Raw genomic sequence first — 22,289 nt, 5'->3', positions numbered from 1 at the left:
ATGTATTATTGTACTCCATGTTTTAATGTCTATTTCTATTGCACTTGATTTTTAAAATATTTGAATTAACACTTGCATACATATGTCTTAATATTTTGTGTCCCATTGTACCCACTACTCCCCTATATATGGAAATGATAGGATAGGAGAATGGGGAAAAAAGACTCCAAGTAATGCACTGCTTTACGTAATTTTATGTCATTAACAAGTCCCGGATTTTTAGATTTTCAAAAACTAAAATTAGGGTTTTTCAACCCATGTTTTAGGATTTTAAATTTTCTGTTTAAGAATTTATAAGTTTTACAAAAAATAAAAGCAAATAAAAATTGGCAACATATTAATGTATTGCAATACTACTAGACTTACATTAAAATATCCGCTATTTTAAGTAACCGATCATTCATGTTGTGATTATGAATGTTTTATGGAACTATTCACTAATATTAATACATATTAATAGTCTAGTATGTTTACAACACTATCTTTACCAAATTATTAGTCCTACACCCGCAAACTACTCATTTCATCAATGCTCCTAACATGACACTAAACAATAAAATATTTTGACAGGAGTGAAACCTTACATACTTAGTTAAGGCTTTTAGAGAACCCGGAGGTTCATTTCCGCCCCCACATAATCCCGCCATCGGTCCCTATCCTGAGCAAGATTAATTCAGCCTCTACCGTCATATCCCACCTCCTTCAAATTCATTTTTATATTATCCTCCCCTCTACGTACATCTCGGCCTCCACAAAGGTCTTTTTCTCTCCGGCCTCACAACTAACACAACTATATGCATTTCTGGAGTCGCCCATACGTACTACATCCCCTATAAATCTCAAACTTCTGGATTTAATGTTCCTAATTATATCAGGTGAAGAACAGAATGAGTGCAGTTCTGCTTGTGTAAATTTCTTCATTCTCCTGTAACTTCATCCCTCTTAGCGCCAAATATTTTCCTAAATATCTTATTCGCAAACACCCTTAATCTCTGTTCCTCTCTCAGAGTGAGAGTCCATGTTCTACAACCATACAGAACAACCGGTAATATACTGTTTTATAAATTCTAACTTTCAGCTTTTTTGAGAGCAGACTAGATGACAAAAGCTTCTCAACCGAATAATAATAGGAATTTCCCATATTTAGTCTCCGTTTAATTTCCTTCCGAGTATCATATAATAATAATAATAATAATAATAATAATAATAATAATAATAATAATAATAATAACATTAATAATAATAATAATAATACATACATAGTAGTATTTTGACCAAGAGCAGATCTTTCATTGCAAACCCAGCATTCTAGAATTTTTTATATTTTCCGCCTTCTTCGTAGTCTCGCATACGATCCATGTATCTTAATGTTATCCTAGATCATATACCCAGATTGCTCGGCCTTATAGGCTTTGACGGTAACAACTTTTACCAGGTTTACTATACTGCCATCTAGTTGTTGCATAAGGAGTCACGTCATAACTCCCATTTGAATTGCATTAGCGACTGTACTGCCATCTCGTGTTTGTTTACGGCGGACGGGTGGCGATTCTGGCGGTTGTTCAAAGTGCTGCCGATTTAAACATAGGGATAAGCAATATGTTTCATAGGTGATCTGGGATGTTATCTATCATCTGACATCTTGTTGTGCCCGACCTTCCATTCAGTTCACCATTCCTTCCAGTGCATACTTCAGTAGGCAGTTTCTTCTTAGCCAGTGATCCAGACAGTTCCTTTTTTCTTTCTGATCAGTTTCAGCATTGTTCTTTCTAGCACAGCTTCATTTCTTATTCTGTCTGTCCATTTCATTTCTTCTCCATATCCACATTGCAAATGGTCGTAATCGTTTCCCTTCACTTCATCGCAATGTCCATGATTTTCCCGTACAAAGCCATACTCTACACAAAGCACTTCACTAGTCTCTTCCTAATAATAATAATAATAATAATAATAATAATAATAATAATAATAATAATAATAATAATAATAATAATAAATAGCGAGACCAAACCTCATATTCGGAAATCATTTTACACACCTCTTGTAATTTAAAACCATAGACTTCCGCCCAATATTTGAGTAGCACCAAAACATATGCATAAATAATAATTCTTAGAAATGGCAAACACGAACGCACACAGGGATTCTTGGAAGCAGTCTGCCCGGGTGGCGGTATCGCGCTGTATGGAGATGATTTATTACGTCGGTGACGGAAGCAAGCCGCATTCTAATTCAAATTATTTTTCTTGGCACAAACTTCTTCACACGGAACAATCACCGGATACGAGATGTGGGAGTAATCCATTTATTGGAGTGGCAGGAGGAAGGGATCGGAATTATTCTCACGAGAACTCTCGTTAATTGACTGCCTTATTCTCGTTTAAGAAAAGCTAGGTCGAACTCAACGGAAAATATAAGTTGGAGTTACTACGTATGTTCATTTTTTATGGTTATAAGAAATACAAAGAGAAGGCATTTTGATTATGCAAAAGTTTTCAGATTGACGGATACTGAGGAATAGTTTTGGGCAGAAGAAGATATCAGATGATAGACGACATTAAGATATATGGATCATATGCGGAGGCAAAGAGGAAGGCAGAAAATAGAAAGACTGGAGAATAGTGTGTTTGCAGTGAAAGACCTGCCATTGGGCAGAAACTATGAACGAATGAATATTTTGTTTCAGATGATATTAAAAAATTCTTGATGACGTCATAATTCGCACAACAATATTTGCAAAGAAACTGTTTCCATTCTAAATACAAGGGGTTTGACGTGTCCGAGTTTTTTCTCCAAAATTCCCCCAATAAGTTTTAATTATAATTATCCGTTACTCCTTACAAACCCTGCAAAATGATAAGAATATTCATGAAAGCACTGAGATAGATTTCAGCACGTTTTGCCACAAAATATATGAGATTTATCTTCTATTCTTTCTGTATACGATATGAACTTCATTTCAGTTGGAAATTTAATACATGAAATAATAGTTCATACAATTCTTTGTATTGTAGCAATGTCAAAGTGTACTGTGAACTCAGATAAAACCTGTACGTATTCATTTCATATGCAGTACCATTACGCAACACTGCAATAAATGACAAATATTGTATAGCGATTGAAAACCATATGGATTGCAAATGACACACTCATACTTCAAGAAAGCATAATGAACTCGCATGTTAACACGTAAAAGTTTTGCAATGATGTGGCTCGTTATGCAATAATTCTATCGTATTATATTATGAAGAGTTCAGTTATAAATTTGTTCGTAATGTACACTTTTTTTTTTTTTTTTTGAAGATTCAGAGATACCATAAAATATGCAATTAATTGGTTAAGGAGACTTTCTTTCGTAAGTTATGACGTAACAATTTGATGGGTGATTCTTCATTTAAATTTACTATGTTATAATTTTTAGGGAGAAAGGACCTGGCCACCCTAACCCATTATCTCTTGGCCTAGTTGCCTCATAAATGGTGCCGTCACTTGTATCACTTGTGAGGTTCAGACCTGTCTTCGGACAATTGACTAAACAACAACAAAGAATTTTTGAATTAGAATTTTATTTCGGGGGATAAAATATTAGTATTTCTCGTATTATATGAAGTAATATTCAAACTAACAACTTTAATAAATATATAGTATTGCTACAATCAGCAAAGTGTAACCAAACAATACTAAGTGGAAAAGAAAGCAATTCCAAACGAGAGAGATTTATTGGTTGAAAAAAAAGGGAAGGATTTCAGAATACCGCGTAAGTATTTATATAAACCGACGATAGTAGTTCTACCTACTAGATGAAATAAAAGAATTGTTGAAAATGAGTGTTTCCATTTCTGAAAAAGAGCAGATTGTGATGGTGGTGATGGTGAAGATGGTGACACGGATGGAGAAGATTGTGATACTAATGGTGAAGATTGTGAAAGTGATGGTGAATGTGGTGATAGTGACGATGGAGGTGGTGACAGTGAAGAGGAGGATTGTGACAGTGATGGGGAAAGTGTTGTGATAGTGACGGTTAAGATGTTAAGATTGTGATAGTGAAAATTGTGACAGTGGTGGGAAGATTATGATAGTGATGTGAAAGGCTGTGATAGTGATGTGGGAGACTGTCATAGTGAGTGGAAGATTGTGATAATGATATTGAAGACTGAGCTACTGATGGGGAAGATTATGATAGTGATGGTGAAGATAGTGATAGTGATAGTGAAGGTAGTGATAGTGATGGTGAATATAGTGATATTTATGACGTGGATTGTGTTAGTGATTGTGTAGATAGTAATAGTGCTGGTAAAGATTGCGACAGTGATAGTGATGGTGAAGATTGTACTAGAGATGGTGAAGATTCTATTAGTGATAGTGATGATGAAGATTGTACTAGAGATGGTGAAGATTCTATTAGTGATAGTGATGATGAAGATTGTACTAGAGATGGTGAAGATTCTATTAGTGATAGTGATGGTGAAGATTGTACTAGAGATGGTGAAGATTCTATTAGTGATAGTGAAGATTGTGATAGTGATGATGAAGATGGTGATAGTAATGGTGAAAATTGTGATAGTGATAGTGAAGATGGTGTTAGTGAAGATGGTGACAGTGATGAGGAAGATTGTGAAAGTGGTGAGGAGGATGGTGACATTGATGGTGAAGATGGCCATAGTAATTTGTGAAGATCGCGATAGTGATGGTGAAGATTGTGTTAGTGATTAGGTACATTGTGATATTGATGGAGTAGATCGAATAGTGATGGTTAAGATTGTGAGAGTGATGGTGAAGATGGTATTACTGATGTTGAGGATTGAAGATTGTGATAGTGATGGGGTAGATTATGATAGTAATGGGGTAGATTGTAAGTGATAGTGAAGATTATGATATCGATAGAGAAAATGGTGATAGTAATGGTGAAAATTGTGATAGTGATAGTGAAGATGGTGTTAGTGAAGATGGTGATGGCGATGATGAAGATTGTGAAAGTGGTGGGGAGGATGGTGACATTGATGGTGAAGATGGTCATAGTAATTTGTGAAGATCGCGATAGTGATGGTGAAGATTGTGTTAGTGATGAGGTACATTGTGATATTGATGGAGTAGATCGTAATAGTGATGGTTAAGATTGTGAGAGTGATGGTGAAAATGGTGTTACTGATGTTGAAGATTGAAGATTGTGATAGTGATGGGGTAGATTGTGATAGTAATGGGGTAGACTGTAAGTGACAGTGAAGATTGAGATACCGATAGTGAAAATGGTGATAGTAATAGTGAAGATTGTGATAGTGATGGTGAAGATGGTGTTAATGATGGTGAAGTCTGTGATAGTAATGATGAAAGTGGTGATAGTGATGTTAAAGATTGTGACAGTGATGGTGAACTTTGTTATAGTAGGCGAGGATGGTGATGGTGATGGTGGTGATGATGATGATGATGATGAAAATTGTGTTGATAGTGGTGATAAAGGTAGTGCAGATGGTCTTGATAATGATGGTAGTGTTAAAATGATAACGATGACAGAGGCGGTAAAGAATTAAATATAGTGAAAATGATGCCTTAGATAAAGATAAATAATAATAATAATAATAATAATAATAATAATAATAATAATAATAATAATTTATTTATTTATTTAATCTGGCAGAGCTAAGACCAGCAGGCCTTCTCTTCCGCCAGCCAGACTCTAATTCTAATTGAATACAATTGCTTACATAGTTATTACATTAATATCTAGACCATAAAACAACATGAAAGTAAATAATGAAAGATGGGTAAGTAATGTTAGTGTGACAATAATAAACATTGGTAAGAAATAGTTATGATAATAATAATAATAATAATAATAATAGTAATAATAATAATAATAATAATAATGATAATAATAATAATGATAATAATAATAATAATAATAATGAGATAATTTAGATATTTATCTGTGATATAATTATATAAACATTAAACATTGAGAAACCTGAAACAGCTATTATTGTTAACAAGAATTGTTAGAAAAATATTTCGTTAGCCTATTCTTAAATTGGTTTGATGTCTGACAGTCCCTGACATTACTCAGTAGGGAATTCCAAAGCCGAGCAACAGCCACAGTGAAAGAAGATGAATATGAGGATGTTCGGTAGGAGGGAATGGATAATATTGAGGAGTGTTGTGATCGTGTGTCTAGGATGGGTGGATAAATTTTGAAAACGAGACTTGATTACTTTAGTGTTTATAATCGCGGTGATGAGTGATAATTTTATTTGTACTGTAGAAACTTAAACATTTTTTGGTGATGGTTCATTTGGGTTGAAAAATATATTCCCCCCCCCCTCTGTATTTAGAAACATGCCACAAATATAATCACACGTGAGTCGCACAAATCACAATTACAATTTCTGTAATTCGCTAATCTTGTGTGGGACACACGGTTCATGAAAACGATGTTGATTACTTGAGTACGGCGCATACTTTTGGTTTTTAAACCGATGGGCTGGTTTCGTACATGGAAGTGATGGTACAATACAATGTTGATTGAACTGAAATTTAGCAGAATTGAACTGAAATTGTCTTTGTTACAGAGGTTGCCGCCCAAAACCAATTACAGACAATCAAATCGAAACACAGAGCATTCCAATTTACAAGCGTTTCGCATGTAATGAAAGTTAGGGATGTGTGTAGTGTTGTTTAAATTATTAAGCGTTGGTTTTAACTGTAATAGCGGCATACTTCTCACCAGCACAGTAAGGTAATTTGAGCCTAACATAAGCCCTATAAATTGTCCTTATTGCTTATGATAATAGGCAGATATTGATTTTCATCTGTTATTATGCGATGCAGATTGAAATTTTGAGTTCATAACATAGCTGGCTGTTTTAGACTTCAGTGCAGAAACGGAGTCGGGTGAAGTATGTATTCGCCTTGATCTGTCTTTGTCCTCTTCTTATCTGTGTCGTGTATCCTATATATTCCATATTTCCCGCCACAGAAATTTTCTTGTAAATCAAAAGAAGTGCAGCCAGAAAAGATAGTAGCGATAAACAAATGTAACCCGAAAGGATAACAGTTAAACAAATATAACCCAAAAAAGATAAGAGCGTCGAAAAAATATGCAACCCGAAATGTTAAAATCGTTGAAAGACAATGAAATGCAATTTGAAGAAAAGAGCGCCGAAAGGCAAACAAATGCAACACGAAAAGAAAACAGTACCGAAAGAGAAAGAAATGCGACTCGAAAAGATAACAGCGCCGAAAGATGAAGAAATATAACACAAAAAGACATCATAGCCGAAAGATAAAAGCATCCAAACTGAAAAGATAACACCGCCAAAAAATAAAAGTACACAATCTGAAAAGATAAGAGCACCGAAAGATAAAAGCATGCAATCTGAAAAGATAACAGCGCCAAAAAATAAAAGTACACAATCTGAAAAGATAACCGCACCGAAAGATAAAAACATGCAATCTGAAAAGATAACAGCGCCGAAAAATGAAAGTACACACTCTGAAAAGATAATAGCACCGAGAGATAAAAGCATGCAATCTGAAAAGATAACAGCACCAAAAAATAAAAGTACACACTCTGAAAAGGTAACAGCATCGACAGATAAAAACATACAATCTGAAAAGATAACAGCGCCAAAAAATAAAAGTACACAATCTGAAAAGATAACAGCATCGAAAGATAAAAACATACAATTTGAAAAGATAACAGCGCCAAAAAATAAAGTACACAATCTGAAAAGATAACAGCTCCGAAAGATAAAAACATACAATCTGAAAAGATAACAGCGCCGAAAAATAAAAGTACACACTCTAAAAAGATAATAGCACCGAAAGATAAAAGCATGCAATCTGAAAAGATAACAACGCCGAAAGATAAAAGCATGCAATCTGAAAAGATAACAACGCCGAAAGATAAAAGCATGCAATCTGAAAAGATAACAACGCCGAAAGATAAAGAAATATAACACAAAAAGATAGCAGAGGCGAAAGATAAAAGCATGCAATCTGAAAAGATAACAACGCCGAAAGATAAAAGCATGCAATCTGAAAAGATAATAGCGCCGAAAGATAAAGAAATATAACACAAAAAGATAGCAGAGCCGTAAGATAAAAGCATGCAATCTGAAAAGATAACAGCGCCGAAAGATAAAGAAATATAACACAAAAAGATAGCAGAGCCGAAAGATAAAGAAATATAGCACAAAAAGATAACAGCGTCAAAAAATAAAAGTACACAATCTGAAAAGATAACAGCACAGAAAGATAAAAGCATCCACTCTGAAAAGATAACAGCGCCAAAAGATAGAGAAATGCAGCACGAAAAGATAGCAGCGCCAAGAGACAAAGAAATGCAACTCGAAATGTAACAGCGCCGAAAGACAAACAAATGCAAGCTACATTGGTTTCGATACGTAATGGGGTATGCGGAGTAGTTTTCAGGTATGCGTTATATTCAGGGTTTTCCCTCAACCTATTACGAGCAAATTCTGGGTAAATTTCGGCGCTGAATCCCTGGATTCATTTCGCTGACATTATCACCTTAATTTCACTCAGACACTAGATAAGCATCGCATTGTAAAATAAATAAATTAAATATAGGTGTATGTACTCGTATGTACAGTATGTATGTATGTATGTATGTATGTATGTATGTATGTATGTATGTATGTATGTATGTATGTATGTATGTATGTATGTATGTATGTATGTATGTATGTATGTATGTATGTATGCAATTGTTGTATACTACTTTTCTCCGATTTCGTTTCATTTTTTTAAGCTAGCCCCACACCCATCCGTCAACTATTTTCATTCGTTTCAATCCCTCCACAGCATCCCATGTGTCCCGTAGAATCCCTCGGCTTGTTTTTCCAGGCCAAGAACAATTGGATTAGAACAAGAAGGGATGTCTCACTTCGTCTCCACGTTTCACCCTCTTCTTTATTCCGAGTCGTTTTCCTGTTACTCCCAACGGAATGTCAAAATTTATCTTGACAGAAGCTGAGACCGCGTTATGCTTAAGTTAACAAGAAAAAAGTACGTTATATATTATTATGCCTTACAGTTTGCCCTAAGAGCGAATTTTGTTGAAAGAACCTCGTTTATGATCAGGTGTTTTGAAATATGGCTTGGATTAAAAAAAAAACTGAGTTGAAACGTATGGGTCTTCTGCCATAAATTGCTGACTACATAATTTCAGCTTACATAATGCAACTTCAGTCAATTTCTGATGGTAGTCATAATGGTAAATCGTAGGCCTAATAGTGATGGCGGTGGTGAAAGTGAAAATGATAGTTATAACTACGATGAGGGTAACAATGATAGTTTTAACGATGGTAACGGTAATACTGCTGGTAACTAGGACAACAATTATGGTGATGGTAGTGGTGGTGGTAAAAATATGTCTGTGAGTAACGACTGATACCTATAATAGGTGTGCAGGCTGTATTACTTCAACGGCGGTAGAGGATGACGACAATAGTAAGCCTAGTAATATTTTATTTAATGACGCTCTCAACTGCAGAGGTTATTCAGCGTGGATATTAACGTGGGCGAGGAATGGCCGGCAAATTTTGCCTGTAACCCTCTACCACAAGAAAATTCTTTAGCGTACTGTACTAAAGCTTAAAGCACCGGACTGACAAGCTTTACTTGCCCCTCGTAGTGAGCCATGCTACGGATTTTATCGTCCTTTAAAATCCATTGTCTAAGTCGACTATGAACCCACGAACTTCGAATCCAGAGGCCAGCAGCCCTGATCACTTATATATCAGATTGGCCATTCTATGCTATATAATTGTAGCATATAAGAGAGAACAACCATTAGGATCTCTATTGTCGAAAATTAATTTTTTGGTAACGACCGCTAGATGGAAGTACACTCCAAGCTATTGTTCCATGCAATTCCATCAGGGTTTTAACGTGACTATTACACTCTTACTACGTCATACTACTTTTGACCAATAAAACGGTACGAAAGGACGTATTTCAACCAATCATGGCTGCTTATCGCACAATTTTATCGCGTCCCTAGCATTTGTTTAATTTTATCGCGTCCCTAGCATATGTTTAATTTTATCGCGTCCCTAGCATTTGTTTCTTTGTTTGCCAACATTTGAAACTGCGCTGGTCTGGACGTCAAAAATATATATAAAATTACAAACCACTCCAGTCGATGCACAGCAGTTTCAAATATGACTCGCATTGGCATTCAAGAACAAGAATTAATAAAAATCACTGATCATACCTATGCATCTTCTGAAATCCGATTTACAAATAAATGAAGAGCACCATTCGGAAATCCTGAATAAGTTGAATACACCATGTAGGCCTAAATCAACGAGTTCCACTTCTATTATGCACACGTCCAATATAACATCAATTGAACCACCAACCACATTCAAATTTGAAAATTGTACATTCAATAATTATTCCTTTTAAAATGATTCATTCGGAAATTCTGAATAAGTTGAATACACCATGTAGGCCTAAATTAACGAGTTCCACTTCTATTACGCACACGTCCAATATAACATCAATTGAACCACCAACCACATTCAAATTTGAAAATTGTACATTCAATAATTATACCTTTTAAAATTATCATGTTTATTTTTTATGTCATCGTCGTTAATTAAAACTTTTCTAACACTTGTGTATATTAGTTAGGTTATGTTAAAGCTTCTGCTCTGAGAGGATAAAAAGAACTTCTGCTATATGATATTATGGATAGTCACGTATCAGAGATTGTTTAATATTAAGATTTATTGAATAGTAATCATTACAGTGTCTGTATAAAGACACTACTGCCATCTAGCATGCATCTAGCGTAATATTTGTAATGTTGAGATGGTACAATAATACATTTGAAGACAGTTGTATTTTCGTAAGTCAATTAATATTTTATTGTATTGGAGTACTTCGTTACTTCTAATCTTTATATACTTTCTTCTAATCGTGTAATAGTCAATTAAATCCCACTCGAGTTTTGATTTTCTTTAGATAAATCAAAACATCTAGTGAGATTACTGTTGATAACTTTTGTAGTCGCTAGATGGCAGTGTAATGAAATTGATAAAAGTTGTCTTGAAAGTGCATTAGGCTGACTATTACAATTTTACTACGTCACACTACTTTTGACCAATAAAACGGTACGAAAGGACGTCTTTCAACCAATCATGGCTGCTTATCGCATAATTCTATCGCGTCCCTAGCATTTGTTTAATTTTATCGCGTCCCTAGCATTTGTTTATTTTTATCACTACTCCAGCATTTGTTCCTTTGTTTGCCAACATTTCAAACTGCACTGGTCTGGACGTCAAAAAACAGAAAATTACAAACCACTCCAGTCGATGCACAGCACTTTCAAATATGACTCGCATTGGCAGTCAAGAACAAGTATTAATAAAGATCACTGGTCATATATGAAGAGCACCATTCGAAAATCCTGAATAAGTTGAGGGATACACCATGTATTACATCAACGAGTTCACTCCTTTTACGCACATGTCCAATATAACATCAACTGAATCACCAACTACTAAAACATTAAAATTTGAAAATTTTACATACTTTCAATAATTGATTCTTTTAAAATTATTCATGTTTATTTTTTATTTCATCATCGTTAATTAAAATGTTTCTTGTTTATTCATCATCCCTAATTAAAACTTTTCTAACACTTGTTTATATTATTTAGGTTATGTTTGTTATAGCTTCTGCTATATGATATTATGGATAGTCAAGCATCAGAGATTGTTTAATACTAAGATTTATTGAAAATCATCTGTCAAGTAACGTTGATTAATGGGATCCGGATGATTGAAGTGGAATGCAAATGTTTCAATAAAAATGAAACAATCAACAAAGCCTTCTTGACTAGTAACAGTCCACAGAGTACAATGAAGATTCCATAGTTGGCACAACTGATAACAAGAAAACATAATCATAAAACACTACTGCCATCTAGCGTAATGTTGAGATGGTACAATAATACATTTGAAGACAGTTGTATTTTCGTAAGTCAATTAATATTTTATTGTATTGGAGTACTTTGTTACTTCTAATCTTTATATACTTTCTTCTAATCGTGTAATAGTCGTGTAATAGTCAATTAAATCCCACTCGAGTTTTGATTTTCTCTAGATAAATCTGCTCGTGTTCTACTCGCAGATTTATCGATAAAATCAAAACCTCTAGTGAGATTACTGTTGATAAATCTGTTAAATGTGATCAGGGCTGCAATATTGCCGTGATGGTAACGATGTGGCGACAATAGTGGTGATCACAAGTGATGTTGGTGTTGGTGATTGTGACAATATTGGTTGGTGTTGGTATCGATAATGGCGTGGTGGTAGTGGCAATAATGCCAGTAGTCGTTAAGATGATACTGATGTTTTTGTGAAAATGGCGGAAATGATGATGACGTTTGTAATTGTAAAAGTGTCCGCAATAACGAGAACGAGAGTGATGATAGTAGACATGCAGGCTATTATGTCAGGATGGTTGTTGAGAAAAGAGTGAAATAATTACTCAAATCGTTATAGACCGGTGATCGTCCTGGAAGCCTAGTTCTGGACTGTTATGATTCTTCGTTTCATGTTTCTTTATCGTATCTGGTGTGATGGTACTTTTCATATTCACTATGCAGGAACATTACACGATTATTGCATATACATTTCCTTTTATCATTCTTGTATTAACAATACGCAATCAACCATTCACACCACTTACTCATGCTTTCTGCTTTATACATGGTGTTAAAAATGTATCCAATATTTTAGGAGGTGCTAGTATGCATCAAAACATGAAAATAATGTCTAATAAACATGGGTCCTACAACACATACCTTCTGCGATCTGAACACTTGTTCATAGGAGGTGCTCAATGTGACGTCCATTCATGACAATGCATTCCTCTACCCTTCGGTGTAAGGAATCACGCACTCTTTGAAATTGACCTGGTTCCTTCATGTGTCCTTATAACCAAAAGTCTAGGAGATTTAGGTTTGGGGAAGAGCAGAACAAGGTGTGGGGATTCCCCAGCCAATCCAGCGGTCCTCAAATGTCAGCGTCAGGTGTTCACGCACATTGTGGAGAAAATGTATGCAGAACCACATCTTTAGCCTCTGCTGACATGGCACATTCCCCAGCAAGGCAGGCAATACGTGAATAAGAAAGTCCTGAAAATCTCTGTGGTAGCACGTATGACCCTATTAATCTATCACCAAGAACGCCTGCGCATACGTTGATTGAGAATCGGTGCTGATGCCTTGTTTCTTCAACTGAATGGGGATTTTAATCAGCCCACACATGGTGATCACGAAAATTCACATCATCACCTCTGCTGAACTTTGCTCATATCCGCAACCAGACTTTAGTTTTCAGTATTGCTTGCGACGTATCATTATTCCATGCCAAGGGTGTCAACTACGGTATGAAAATCTGGTAGTCTGCTGTATTGCAGGACAAAGAAATGCATTGCCATAAATGGACGTCACATTGAGCACCTCCTATGAACAAGTGTTGAGATCTCAGAAAGTATGTGTTGTAGGACATGTTTATTAGACATTATTGTCTTGTTTTGATGCATTCTATCACCTCCTAAAATATTGGACACTTTTTCTAACACTGTATCGGGTATTGAGGAAGGATGTATGGATAATGTAAAAGGAAATTCCTGGGTATAAATATTCTACAAACAAACGTCAAGGAATTACCATATTTTACATTACGCTTCCGTGCCCAACAAGTTCTCAATTGTAGTCAAATAGCTTTTCAGTATAGGAATCGGCTTACATAAAATTTATATTCCGATTTAGACTATGACCGAAGCACAGCGTGTTAACTCTAGTTTTAGTGTTTGCCGTGATGTAGCGCTGCAATCATGACATTGATTGTTTCCCGGCTTTTGTAAAGGATTATATAGAAGTGAAGTTGAATAGGAGCCTAGGTGCTGGAAGCTGACAATAGAGAGCGAACCATTTACTTGAACTGGATTGTCGCGAACTGTTCCAATTTGTTACGTGTCTGTTCTGTTATGATTCCAACACAGAGAAGTAGGATGTGATTCCAGATACTGATGAACAAGACAGACTCACATAAAGGCCAACCAGACGTTTCAAACCCTGTGTCCCTACACCGATTGCCCCACAAACATTTACACCCCAAGAGAAAGAGGAAGAAACGAAAGATGTCAGGTCGATTGTGTAAGTATTGTAATTTTATTATAATCTTCTTCAGTTATGGAATCTTAAACGATTTGAAATTTGTGTAATCTTTGCACGGTTTTAATAGGCTGATGCGAAAATTCGTAGCGCTTTTGTTCGCCATGACAACACTGTGTTGTTAGGAGAATGTTTATCGTTTGTCATCTATTTAAAGTGTTGTGCTTGCAATTAATACACCTTGAATTTCGCAGATTTGAAGAAAGTTTGTGCTATTTGTAGGCAAAAAAAAAAGAAGTTGGAGTGTCAAGTGAGGGGGGGGGGGCAAAAAAAGAACACTTCCGACATATTCCTATATTAAGAGGAGCAAAGACAACGGAGGCGGATCGAAACATTTGTTACGTGTACGAGGAGAATTTCATAGGAGAAAGCACTTCAAGAAAATTGTTCTGTCGTTTCAACACACAATACTCCACAAAAAAGTTGTATTCATCCACAGAAGATATTATGCATCTGATGGGATAAAGAAGATATCGTGTATCTACTACGAATTGCTTTCCAGGAATGTAAGCATAACTGCTGGCATTTATTGCCTTGCGGCCGTAATTGAAGAAAAACGACATCAAGTGCTGCTGCAATTCAATAATGCACGGCCACGCTCCGCTAACATGACGAAAGCAACTATCTAGGATATATATTATTTTAATGTACCGAAGAACATATGATATCTCCATGCAGATATCCTGCGTATCATACGATGAAAGAGTAATGGAACTCTGTCCGACGCCGGGGTGGTATCTGGTGTGGCTTAATGGATAAAGCTTCAGCACGTAGAGCTGAAAACCCGGGTTCAAATCCCGGCGCCGGAGAGAGATTTTTTTCTCCGTTCCATTACTCTTTCATCGTAACTATCTAGGAGTTTTATTGGGAGGTGATTCCACATCCCCCATATTCTCCCGATCTGGTACCTTCAGACTTCCAACTTTTCTGTCCTCTATCCAACAATTCAAGGGAACTCTTTTTTTTTTATAACGAAGATGCTTTACAAACTTGGCTTGACGGGTTTTTTAACTCCAAAACAGCAAATTTCTTCAGATACGGAATCGAAAAGCTATCCTAGGGTTGGCAGAGAGCTATAGATATTGTATGAGAATATATTATTGATTAATTTCTGTCTTCTATTCACCTAAAAAAAACTTTTGTCACAGCGAAAAGCACTACGAACTATTTTGCATCAACCAATAAAAGTTGTTAAATTTTTTAAGTTTCGAAGCATTATAGAAATTGAAATGGTTTAGTATTTGCGACATTTCAAGACGACTCCAAGATGGCTGATACGTATTTTCGTGGAAATATTTACTTATTCTGAACGTAAATAAGAGTAGAACGAGGCCCAAATTAATATAAAATCAGTTAACAGCTCATTAAGGCAATATAGAATGAGGCCTTCTTATTGACTGTAGAAGTAAGTGTTTATCTTATAAACATATTATTAGTGACAATTAAAATTTATTTCATGTGCCGTCTATGCTTATCCTTATTTAACAAGTATATTGGTTATACAATATTTTGTTACATAATATATCAATTGAACGTTTTCGGCTCTATGGAGCCATCATCAGAAACAAGTAAGCCCATATGTATGATATAAGTACACAGTATATTGCCGAACAAGTAAACTCAATTAATATTAATTAACATGCTTCTGTGTAAAATCGATGATTGTATGGCAATAATTACATTATAAATACAAAGCGGCTATGTAGGCCGTATTAGAGTGTTAAAATTGTTAATGATAAAATTACATAAAATACTTTAAAATTATTATAATCAGGAGTAATAGTTGGATATCCACACAGGCATCAAACTGGACAACTATTACTCCTGATTATAATAATTTTAAAGTTTCAATTTTCAATTTCAATTTCAATTTTATTTATTTCAAATTTACAGAATAAATAAATATAATTACAAAACAAACAAAGAGAAATATAAATAAAATAATACAAGCAATATAAAAAGAAGATACAGTAGTATTAACAAAATTTGAGACCGAATGAGCGGCGCTCGTGCTCGGTCGCAGTTCAGATATTTTATGTAATTTTATCCTTAACAATTTTAACACTCTAATACGGCCTACATAGCCGCTTTGTATTTATAATGTAATTATTGCCATACAATCATCGATTTTACACAGAAGCATGTTAATTAATATTAATTGAGTTTACTTGTACGGCAATATACTGTGTACTTATATCATACATATGGGCTTACTTGTTTCTGATGATGGCTCCATAGAGCCGAAAACGTTCAATTGATATATTATGCAACAAAATATTGTATAACCAATATACTTGTTAAATAAGGATAAGCATAGACGGCACATGAAATAAATTTTAATTGTCACTAATAGTATATTAGCTTATCGGTCCCATCATGCCTTTTAAATTTATAAACATATCCTCCTCAAGACACTCACCGTTCTTTGCGCAATTCGCCATTCCTCTTTCTGAAGTTGGACACCAGAAGTTGCATCTCCTCTGCATGTTGTTCATAGATCTGAGACAACTGCTGTGTGAAGTCCGACACTGCAAGCAGAACAGCCTCTGTTAATCATTGTTTGAAAACAACCACATGTCACATAAGCAAATGTTTCTAATGTAACACAGTCTCTTCTTTAGTGAAATTATAACAGAACAATACATAATTTGTTTACAAATGGTTTCAATTAAATAGACATAGGCCTAAACAGATAACACGAAGAGGTACTGGAAGTGAGAAAGGCACAAAAATGTATGTGAAATTTACAAAAATATGAGAAAAATAACAAACAAGAGAGATCTAAATGGAACAAAAGTGAATAGACAAAAGTAGCACCCATTTTGGCGGTATGGTATTTCAGAAACGAAGAGAAAGGATAACACTAGAAGGGTAACGCGAAGAACGTAGAACAGGATATAACGCAATGGAAAGGAAATAACAATTGAATCAGGAATATGCAAAGGGACCAAGTCCATATTTTTTGCAAATTGAGTTTATATCTGTTTCTGGCTCTCCATACACTCTTACTGGATTACTTCTCATGGAACCAAGTCCTATAGGATGTACACATTTAAATTGTATATCAACAAGTTTGGACTGTCATAATCCAGATCCATACAAAAAGTTTTTTGTTGTTTTCTTAAAATTTATTTTTTCGGACTTGGTCCCTTTTGTAAATTCCTGATTCAATTTTAGACAACGTAACAGAAAATAAAGAAACAAATCACAATCAAACAAAGCAGAACCGTATGAAACACACTAAAATGGAACGGAGCACAGTGAGACGGAACGTAATACTGGCGAACCGTCGGAACGTAATACAGATGAGAAAGACGGGACGTAATGCAGCCGAATCGGACGAAACTTAATATAGATTAACAGGACGAAACTTAATACAGACATCTGACGGAACGTAATACAGATGAACTGGACGAAATGTAATAAGGGGAACCGGGCGGAACGTAATAGGCCTATAGCTGATCAGGACGGAACGTAATACAGACGTACCGGACGAAACATAATACAGATGAAACGAACGGAACCTTATACAGGCGAACCGTAAGGGACATAATACAGACAAACCGGACGGCACGTAATACAGCCTAACCTAACGGAAAGTAATACACCAGAATAGAAACCAAACAGAATGCAATACAGCCGAACAGAAGGTAATGTTGTTGCTTTTGTTGTTCTTTTTTAATGCCAGGCGTTTGACAATAAAGTCATTTGACCTCTTGCACTCCAATATTTTTCAAAGATATTATCATGACCAGCCACTGAAGCACAGATTTTGAGGTACAGAACGAAATGTTATACAGCATAAACCAAACGGAATGTACAGAGTGCGTCAGAAAGAACGGATGGATTTCAAACTATCGATACGCAGCGAGGGGAGGGATAGAGTGAGGGGGACCACGACTGTTGGGTCAGCCAGAGAATGCAGTTTCAGTTGAGAACATGGTGTTGGTCTGGTGTACAACGTGCTTTCATCGCAGAGACATTTTTGAAAAATGAAGAGTCTGTGATCGCCACTCAGGACTCATTTCGACATCGGACGTCACGCTAGGATTCCAACTCGGAATACAATTTTGCGGTGGGTGGCTTCATTTCGTACCACAGGTTCAACATTAAAGAAGAAATCACCAGGACGAACACGGAGCGCGTGTACTCCTGCAAATGTGGAGACAGACACTAGGTTGTCCGGCCACCTCAACCATCAGCCCGCAAACATGCTATTGCACTGAGATTGTCCGAGGCTACGGTAACATCTCGCGCCCTGCGAGTTCTTTCTTTGGGACCATTTGAAGGCGTAAGTAACCACATACACTGGATGAACTGAAGACCGCGATTCGTGAAGAAATTGCGGCAATCCCACCAACTATGACTGTGAAAGTTACGGCGAACTTCAGAAAACGCCTCGATGCCTCTATCGAAAGCCAAGGACATCATATGGATGGTGTTGTATACCATAAATAAACTGCATGTATTGGTGAATCTGTTGATAACAATAAATTTTTGATTTGATGAATCCTTACAATTTTCTTGCCCTGTGAAATCCATCCGTTCTTTCTGACGCACCCTTTATTTGTAAAGGCGTGAGAAATCAGGTACTTCTTTAATTTGGCCCTAAATTATCTTTGTTTTGAATTTGATTTTTTATATCAATAAGGAGGCTATTAAAAATTTTACTGCCATATAACGCACTCCTTTTTGATAGCACGATAGACTTGCCGATCGAGTACGAAAGTCTATTTTTTTACGGATATTTATGCTATGAACTGTTGAATTAGTTACGACGTTTTCACTATTACATACAAGGTAATTTATTAATAAAAAAAATACATCGACAAGCCATAGGCATTATTTGTATTTTTTTTAAATGGTCCTATACGATTCCCTAGATTTGGCACTTACTATTATTCTAAGCACTATTTTTTTTTTTGTAGAAATCTACTGCCGATATCTGTAGAATTTCATCACAATATTATTCAAAAACTTATTACCGAGTGGAAATATCCAAAGTATATTGTTTTTAAGTTATTGATATTTACTTAGGAGTACTTTCTTTAATATGATTTTTCCAGTTTAACATATTATCGATTTGTAAGCCAAGAAATTTCCTAGATTTTGTAATGTAGCCTATTTCACAAACGTGTATTATACAACATTTTTTGCACGATCATATTTTTGAAATTGCAAATACAATGTAGCCTATTTTGCAGTGAAAATTTAGAGCAATATCATTCCAAAGCCTCCACAAAATTGCACTGTAATGGTAACTAAGTAACAATAAGTACACTGCAATGGGTCTATTTCAATATACTTTTATGTTATAAAGAATGGTTTCCCTAGCAACATGTTTTTGTGTGGGAATTCTAACTTTCAAGGCCTAACAACAATAGCTGCAAATACAGCAAAAAACACGATCGTGCAAAAAATAATTTAACGAAACAGGATAAGTTAAAAGGAAATAAAATAGGATGGAATTCGGAATAAATTAGAATGGAATTTTTTACAGACTGAACGACATCTCATAATATTAGCTTTCAATTTATTACATTCTTCGTAATCTGCATAACCGAGACGTTTACGGAACGAGTAATTCGCAAATTAAAAGCATGAGTTGTAATTATTTTAGTTTTTCTGCACAAATTTAGCGTGATTTTACGTCGTGGAATGTTCGAATTATTGACTAATCTAGCTTCATGAATTAAAATCTAGGAACGCTTTGTAATTTCGGACATTGGTAGAAGTCTGAACTGCTCTCCACGTCCCTACCAGAGTCTGTGGATATCCACGGACTCTGGTCCCTACTACAAATCAGCGACATGAAAGAGGAGTTCTGAATAAAGAGTTGCTGGAGTGCGTTCTCGCTATCGATTATCTACGAAAAAGCGATAAAGAAATAAGGAGTGACGCCGTCTATTGAGGCAGGGTCATCTGAAAGGAGGCACATCTCATCTCATAGAGTGCAGAATCTTTCACTGAGACGAGAGTTATTGCAACAATGGAACATAAATACCTATGTTTGTAAGTTCAGTCTACCAAACTTGAAATGTAATTACATCACGACGAGTATTCTCAAACTTCCATTCTCAAATTTAACTTTTCGTCGTTCAATATCATATACTTTATTGATATTAACGTTACTGTACTCCTCCACCCCCGTTACAAGTGTTCCGAAATAAATGCTGTTATCAAGATTTTATGATATGTGAATTATGTTCACAAAAGTTGTAATCTGAACACATGATATTATTTGTATATATATATTCACTGAATTTTTATTATTTATAGTTTTTACATTTGTTATAAATATTTAATTTAACAGTTGCTAGAAATGAATTAGGATGACTATTTCGTTTATATGACGTCACTCCATTTTCGGCCAATGAAGTGTAATGAAATTTGAATTCCGACCAATCACAGTCATACATCGCGATAATTTTTGCCGCTCGATTTATCACTATCAATTTATCGCATGGGCGTTCCTTTGTTTAGTTAGTGTCGCCAACTGTTTCCACGTAAATCGATGAGTATGAATCCATTGTCCTAAATAAAGTGCGAAATCCTACTTTCACATCTACATATTCATCTTCTAATTCCATGTCCATTTTATCTAAAGAAAATGACACTCCTTCATAACAATTGCTCATTTAATTAATGTATTAATCAAGTTATTTGTAATCTATACTAATAATAAATCTGTAGCCAAAAGTTTTCTGGTAATTTTCGATTTTCCAAAAATAATTGGTGTTAACATGTATAATAACCATCCTGAAACCGAAAATCGCTTTTTTGAAATGTCTGTCAGTCAGTCAGTCAGTCAGTCAGTCAGTCAGTCAGTCAGTCAGTCAGTCAGTCAGTCAGTCAGTCAGTCAGTCAGTCAGTCAGTCAGTCAGTCAGTCAGTCAGTCAGTCAGTCTGTCTGTCTGTCTGTCTGTCTGTCTGTCTATCTATCTATCTATCTATCTATCTATCTATCTATCTATCTATCTATCTATCTATCTATCTATCTATCTATCTATCTATCTATCTATCTATCTATCTATCTATCTATCTATCTATCTATCTATCTATCTGTCTGTATGTTTGTTTGTTACCTTTTCACGCGATAATGGCTGAACCGATTTATATGAAAATTGGAATATAAATTACGTTCGTTGTAACTTAGATTTTAGGCTATATGTAATTCAAAATACTTTATTTAAAAGGGGGGTTATAAGGAGGCCTGAATTAAATAAATCGAAATATCTCGCTTATTATTGACTTTCATGAAAAATATTACATAACAAACGTTTCTTTAAAAATAATGTCACATAAGTTTTATTCTATATAAAATTTTGATAGGATTGATATTTAATGAGATAAATGAGTTTTAAAATTACAATAACAACGCCATCTAAGGCGCTGTACTGAAATAAAAACAAATGACTTCGTCTATAAGGGGCATTGGACAACAACAATCGAAAGCTATTGAACATAGGCTAAGAGAAAGTTTCTGTGTTTGTATGAAGTAATGTCGGAAGCTAATTAATTGTTTAATTATTATTTCACCATTGGAAAGTGTAGTTTTCTCTAGATGGACATAATTCTACAATGTTATTACAGTAACTTCTGAAACATATAGCAAGTAATATAAAGTAGCGTATACACATTAAAACTAAATGATATGTCAATCTTCATTAAACAATGGTTGTATGTAATAACAATTAAGAAACATGTTAAAGGAATTGTCATTGCACCGAATGATTGCTCTCTGGACCAAAATGACCGCATTTTAATATTTAAATACAATTTAAATTAAGTAACATATTAAACCATTTGTCCTTCTATCAAACACGAATGTTCCCTGGATCAAACGTCCTATTTTAATTATGTAATTACTTTATATTTATTTCTAACAGGTGCATCGGAGCGCACGGGTACGGCTAGTTATATTATAAAATGTTTAAATTAAATTGTGATTTCAGCAGATAATGTAAACGTATTTCTGTTACAATAACAAGTGAAAAGCGCAGTACATGTAATTAACGTTTTTAAACCTGTATTTCGCTTTTCTCAATTGGCATTACTGAATAACATTCAATTTCTTT

General features: G+C 35.1%; 1 protein-coding gene across 1 annotated transcript in view; it reads right to left on the bottom strand.

The window, feature by feature from the left end:
* The window catches only part of LOC138695208 (uncharacterized), a 666,755-nt gene that overhangs the window by 624,881 nt on the left and 19,585 nt on the right, over positions 1-22,289 (bottom strand). Inside the window, exon 2 of the mRNA XM_069819668.1 lies at positions 16,632-16,740. Within this exon, the coding sequence (XP_069675769.1) occupies positions 16,632-16,740 (109 nt within the window). The remainder of the gene's footprint in view (positions 1-16,631; positions 16,741-22,289) is intronic.

Source organism: Periplaneta americana, chromosome 2, assembly GCF_040183065.1.
Source record: "Periplaneta americana isolate PAMFEO1 chromosome 2, P.americana_PAMFEO1_priV1, whole genome shotgun sequence".
NCBI lineage: Eukaryota > Metazoa > Arthropoda > Insecta > Blattodea > Blattidae > Periplaneta > Periplaneta americana.
Note: the sequence above shows the minus strand (reverse complement) of the source record. Positions and strands in the feature narration are given on the sequence as shown.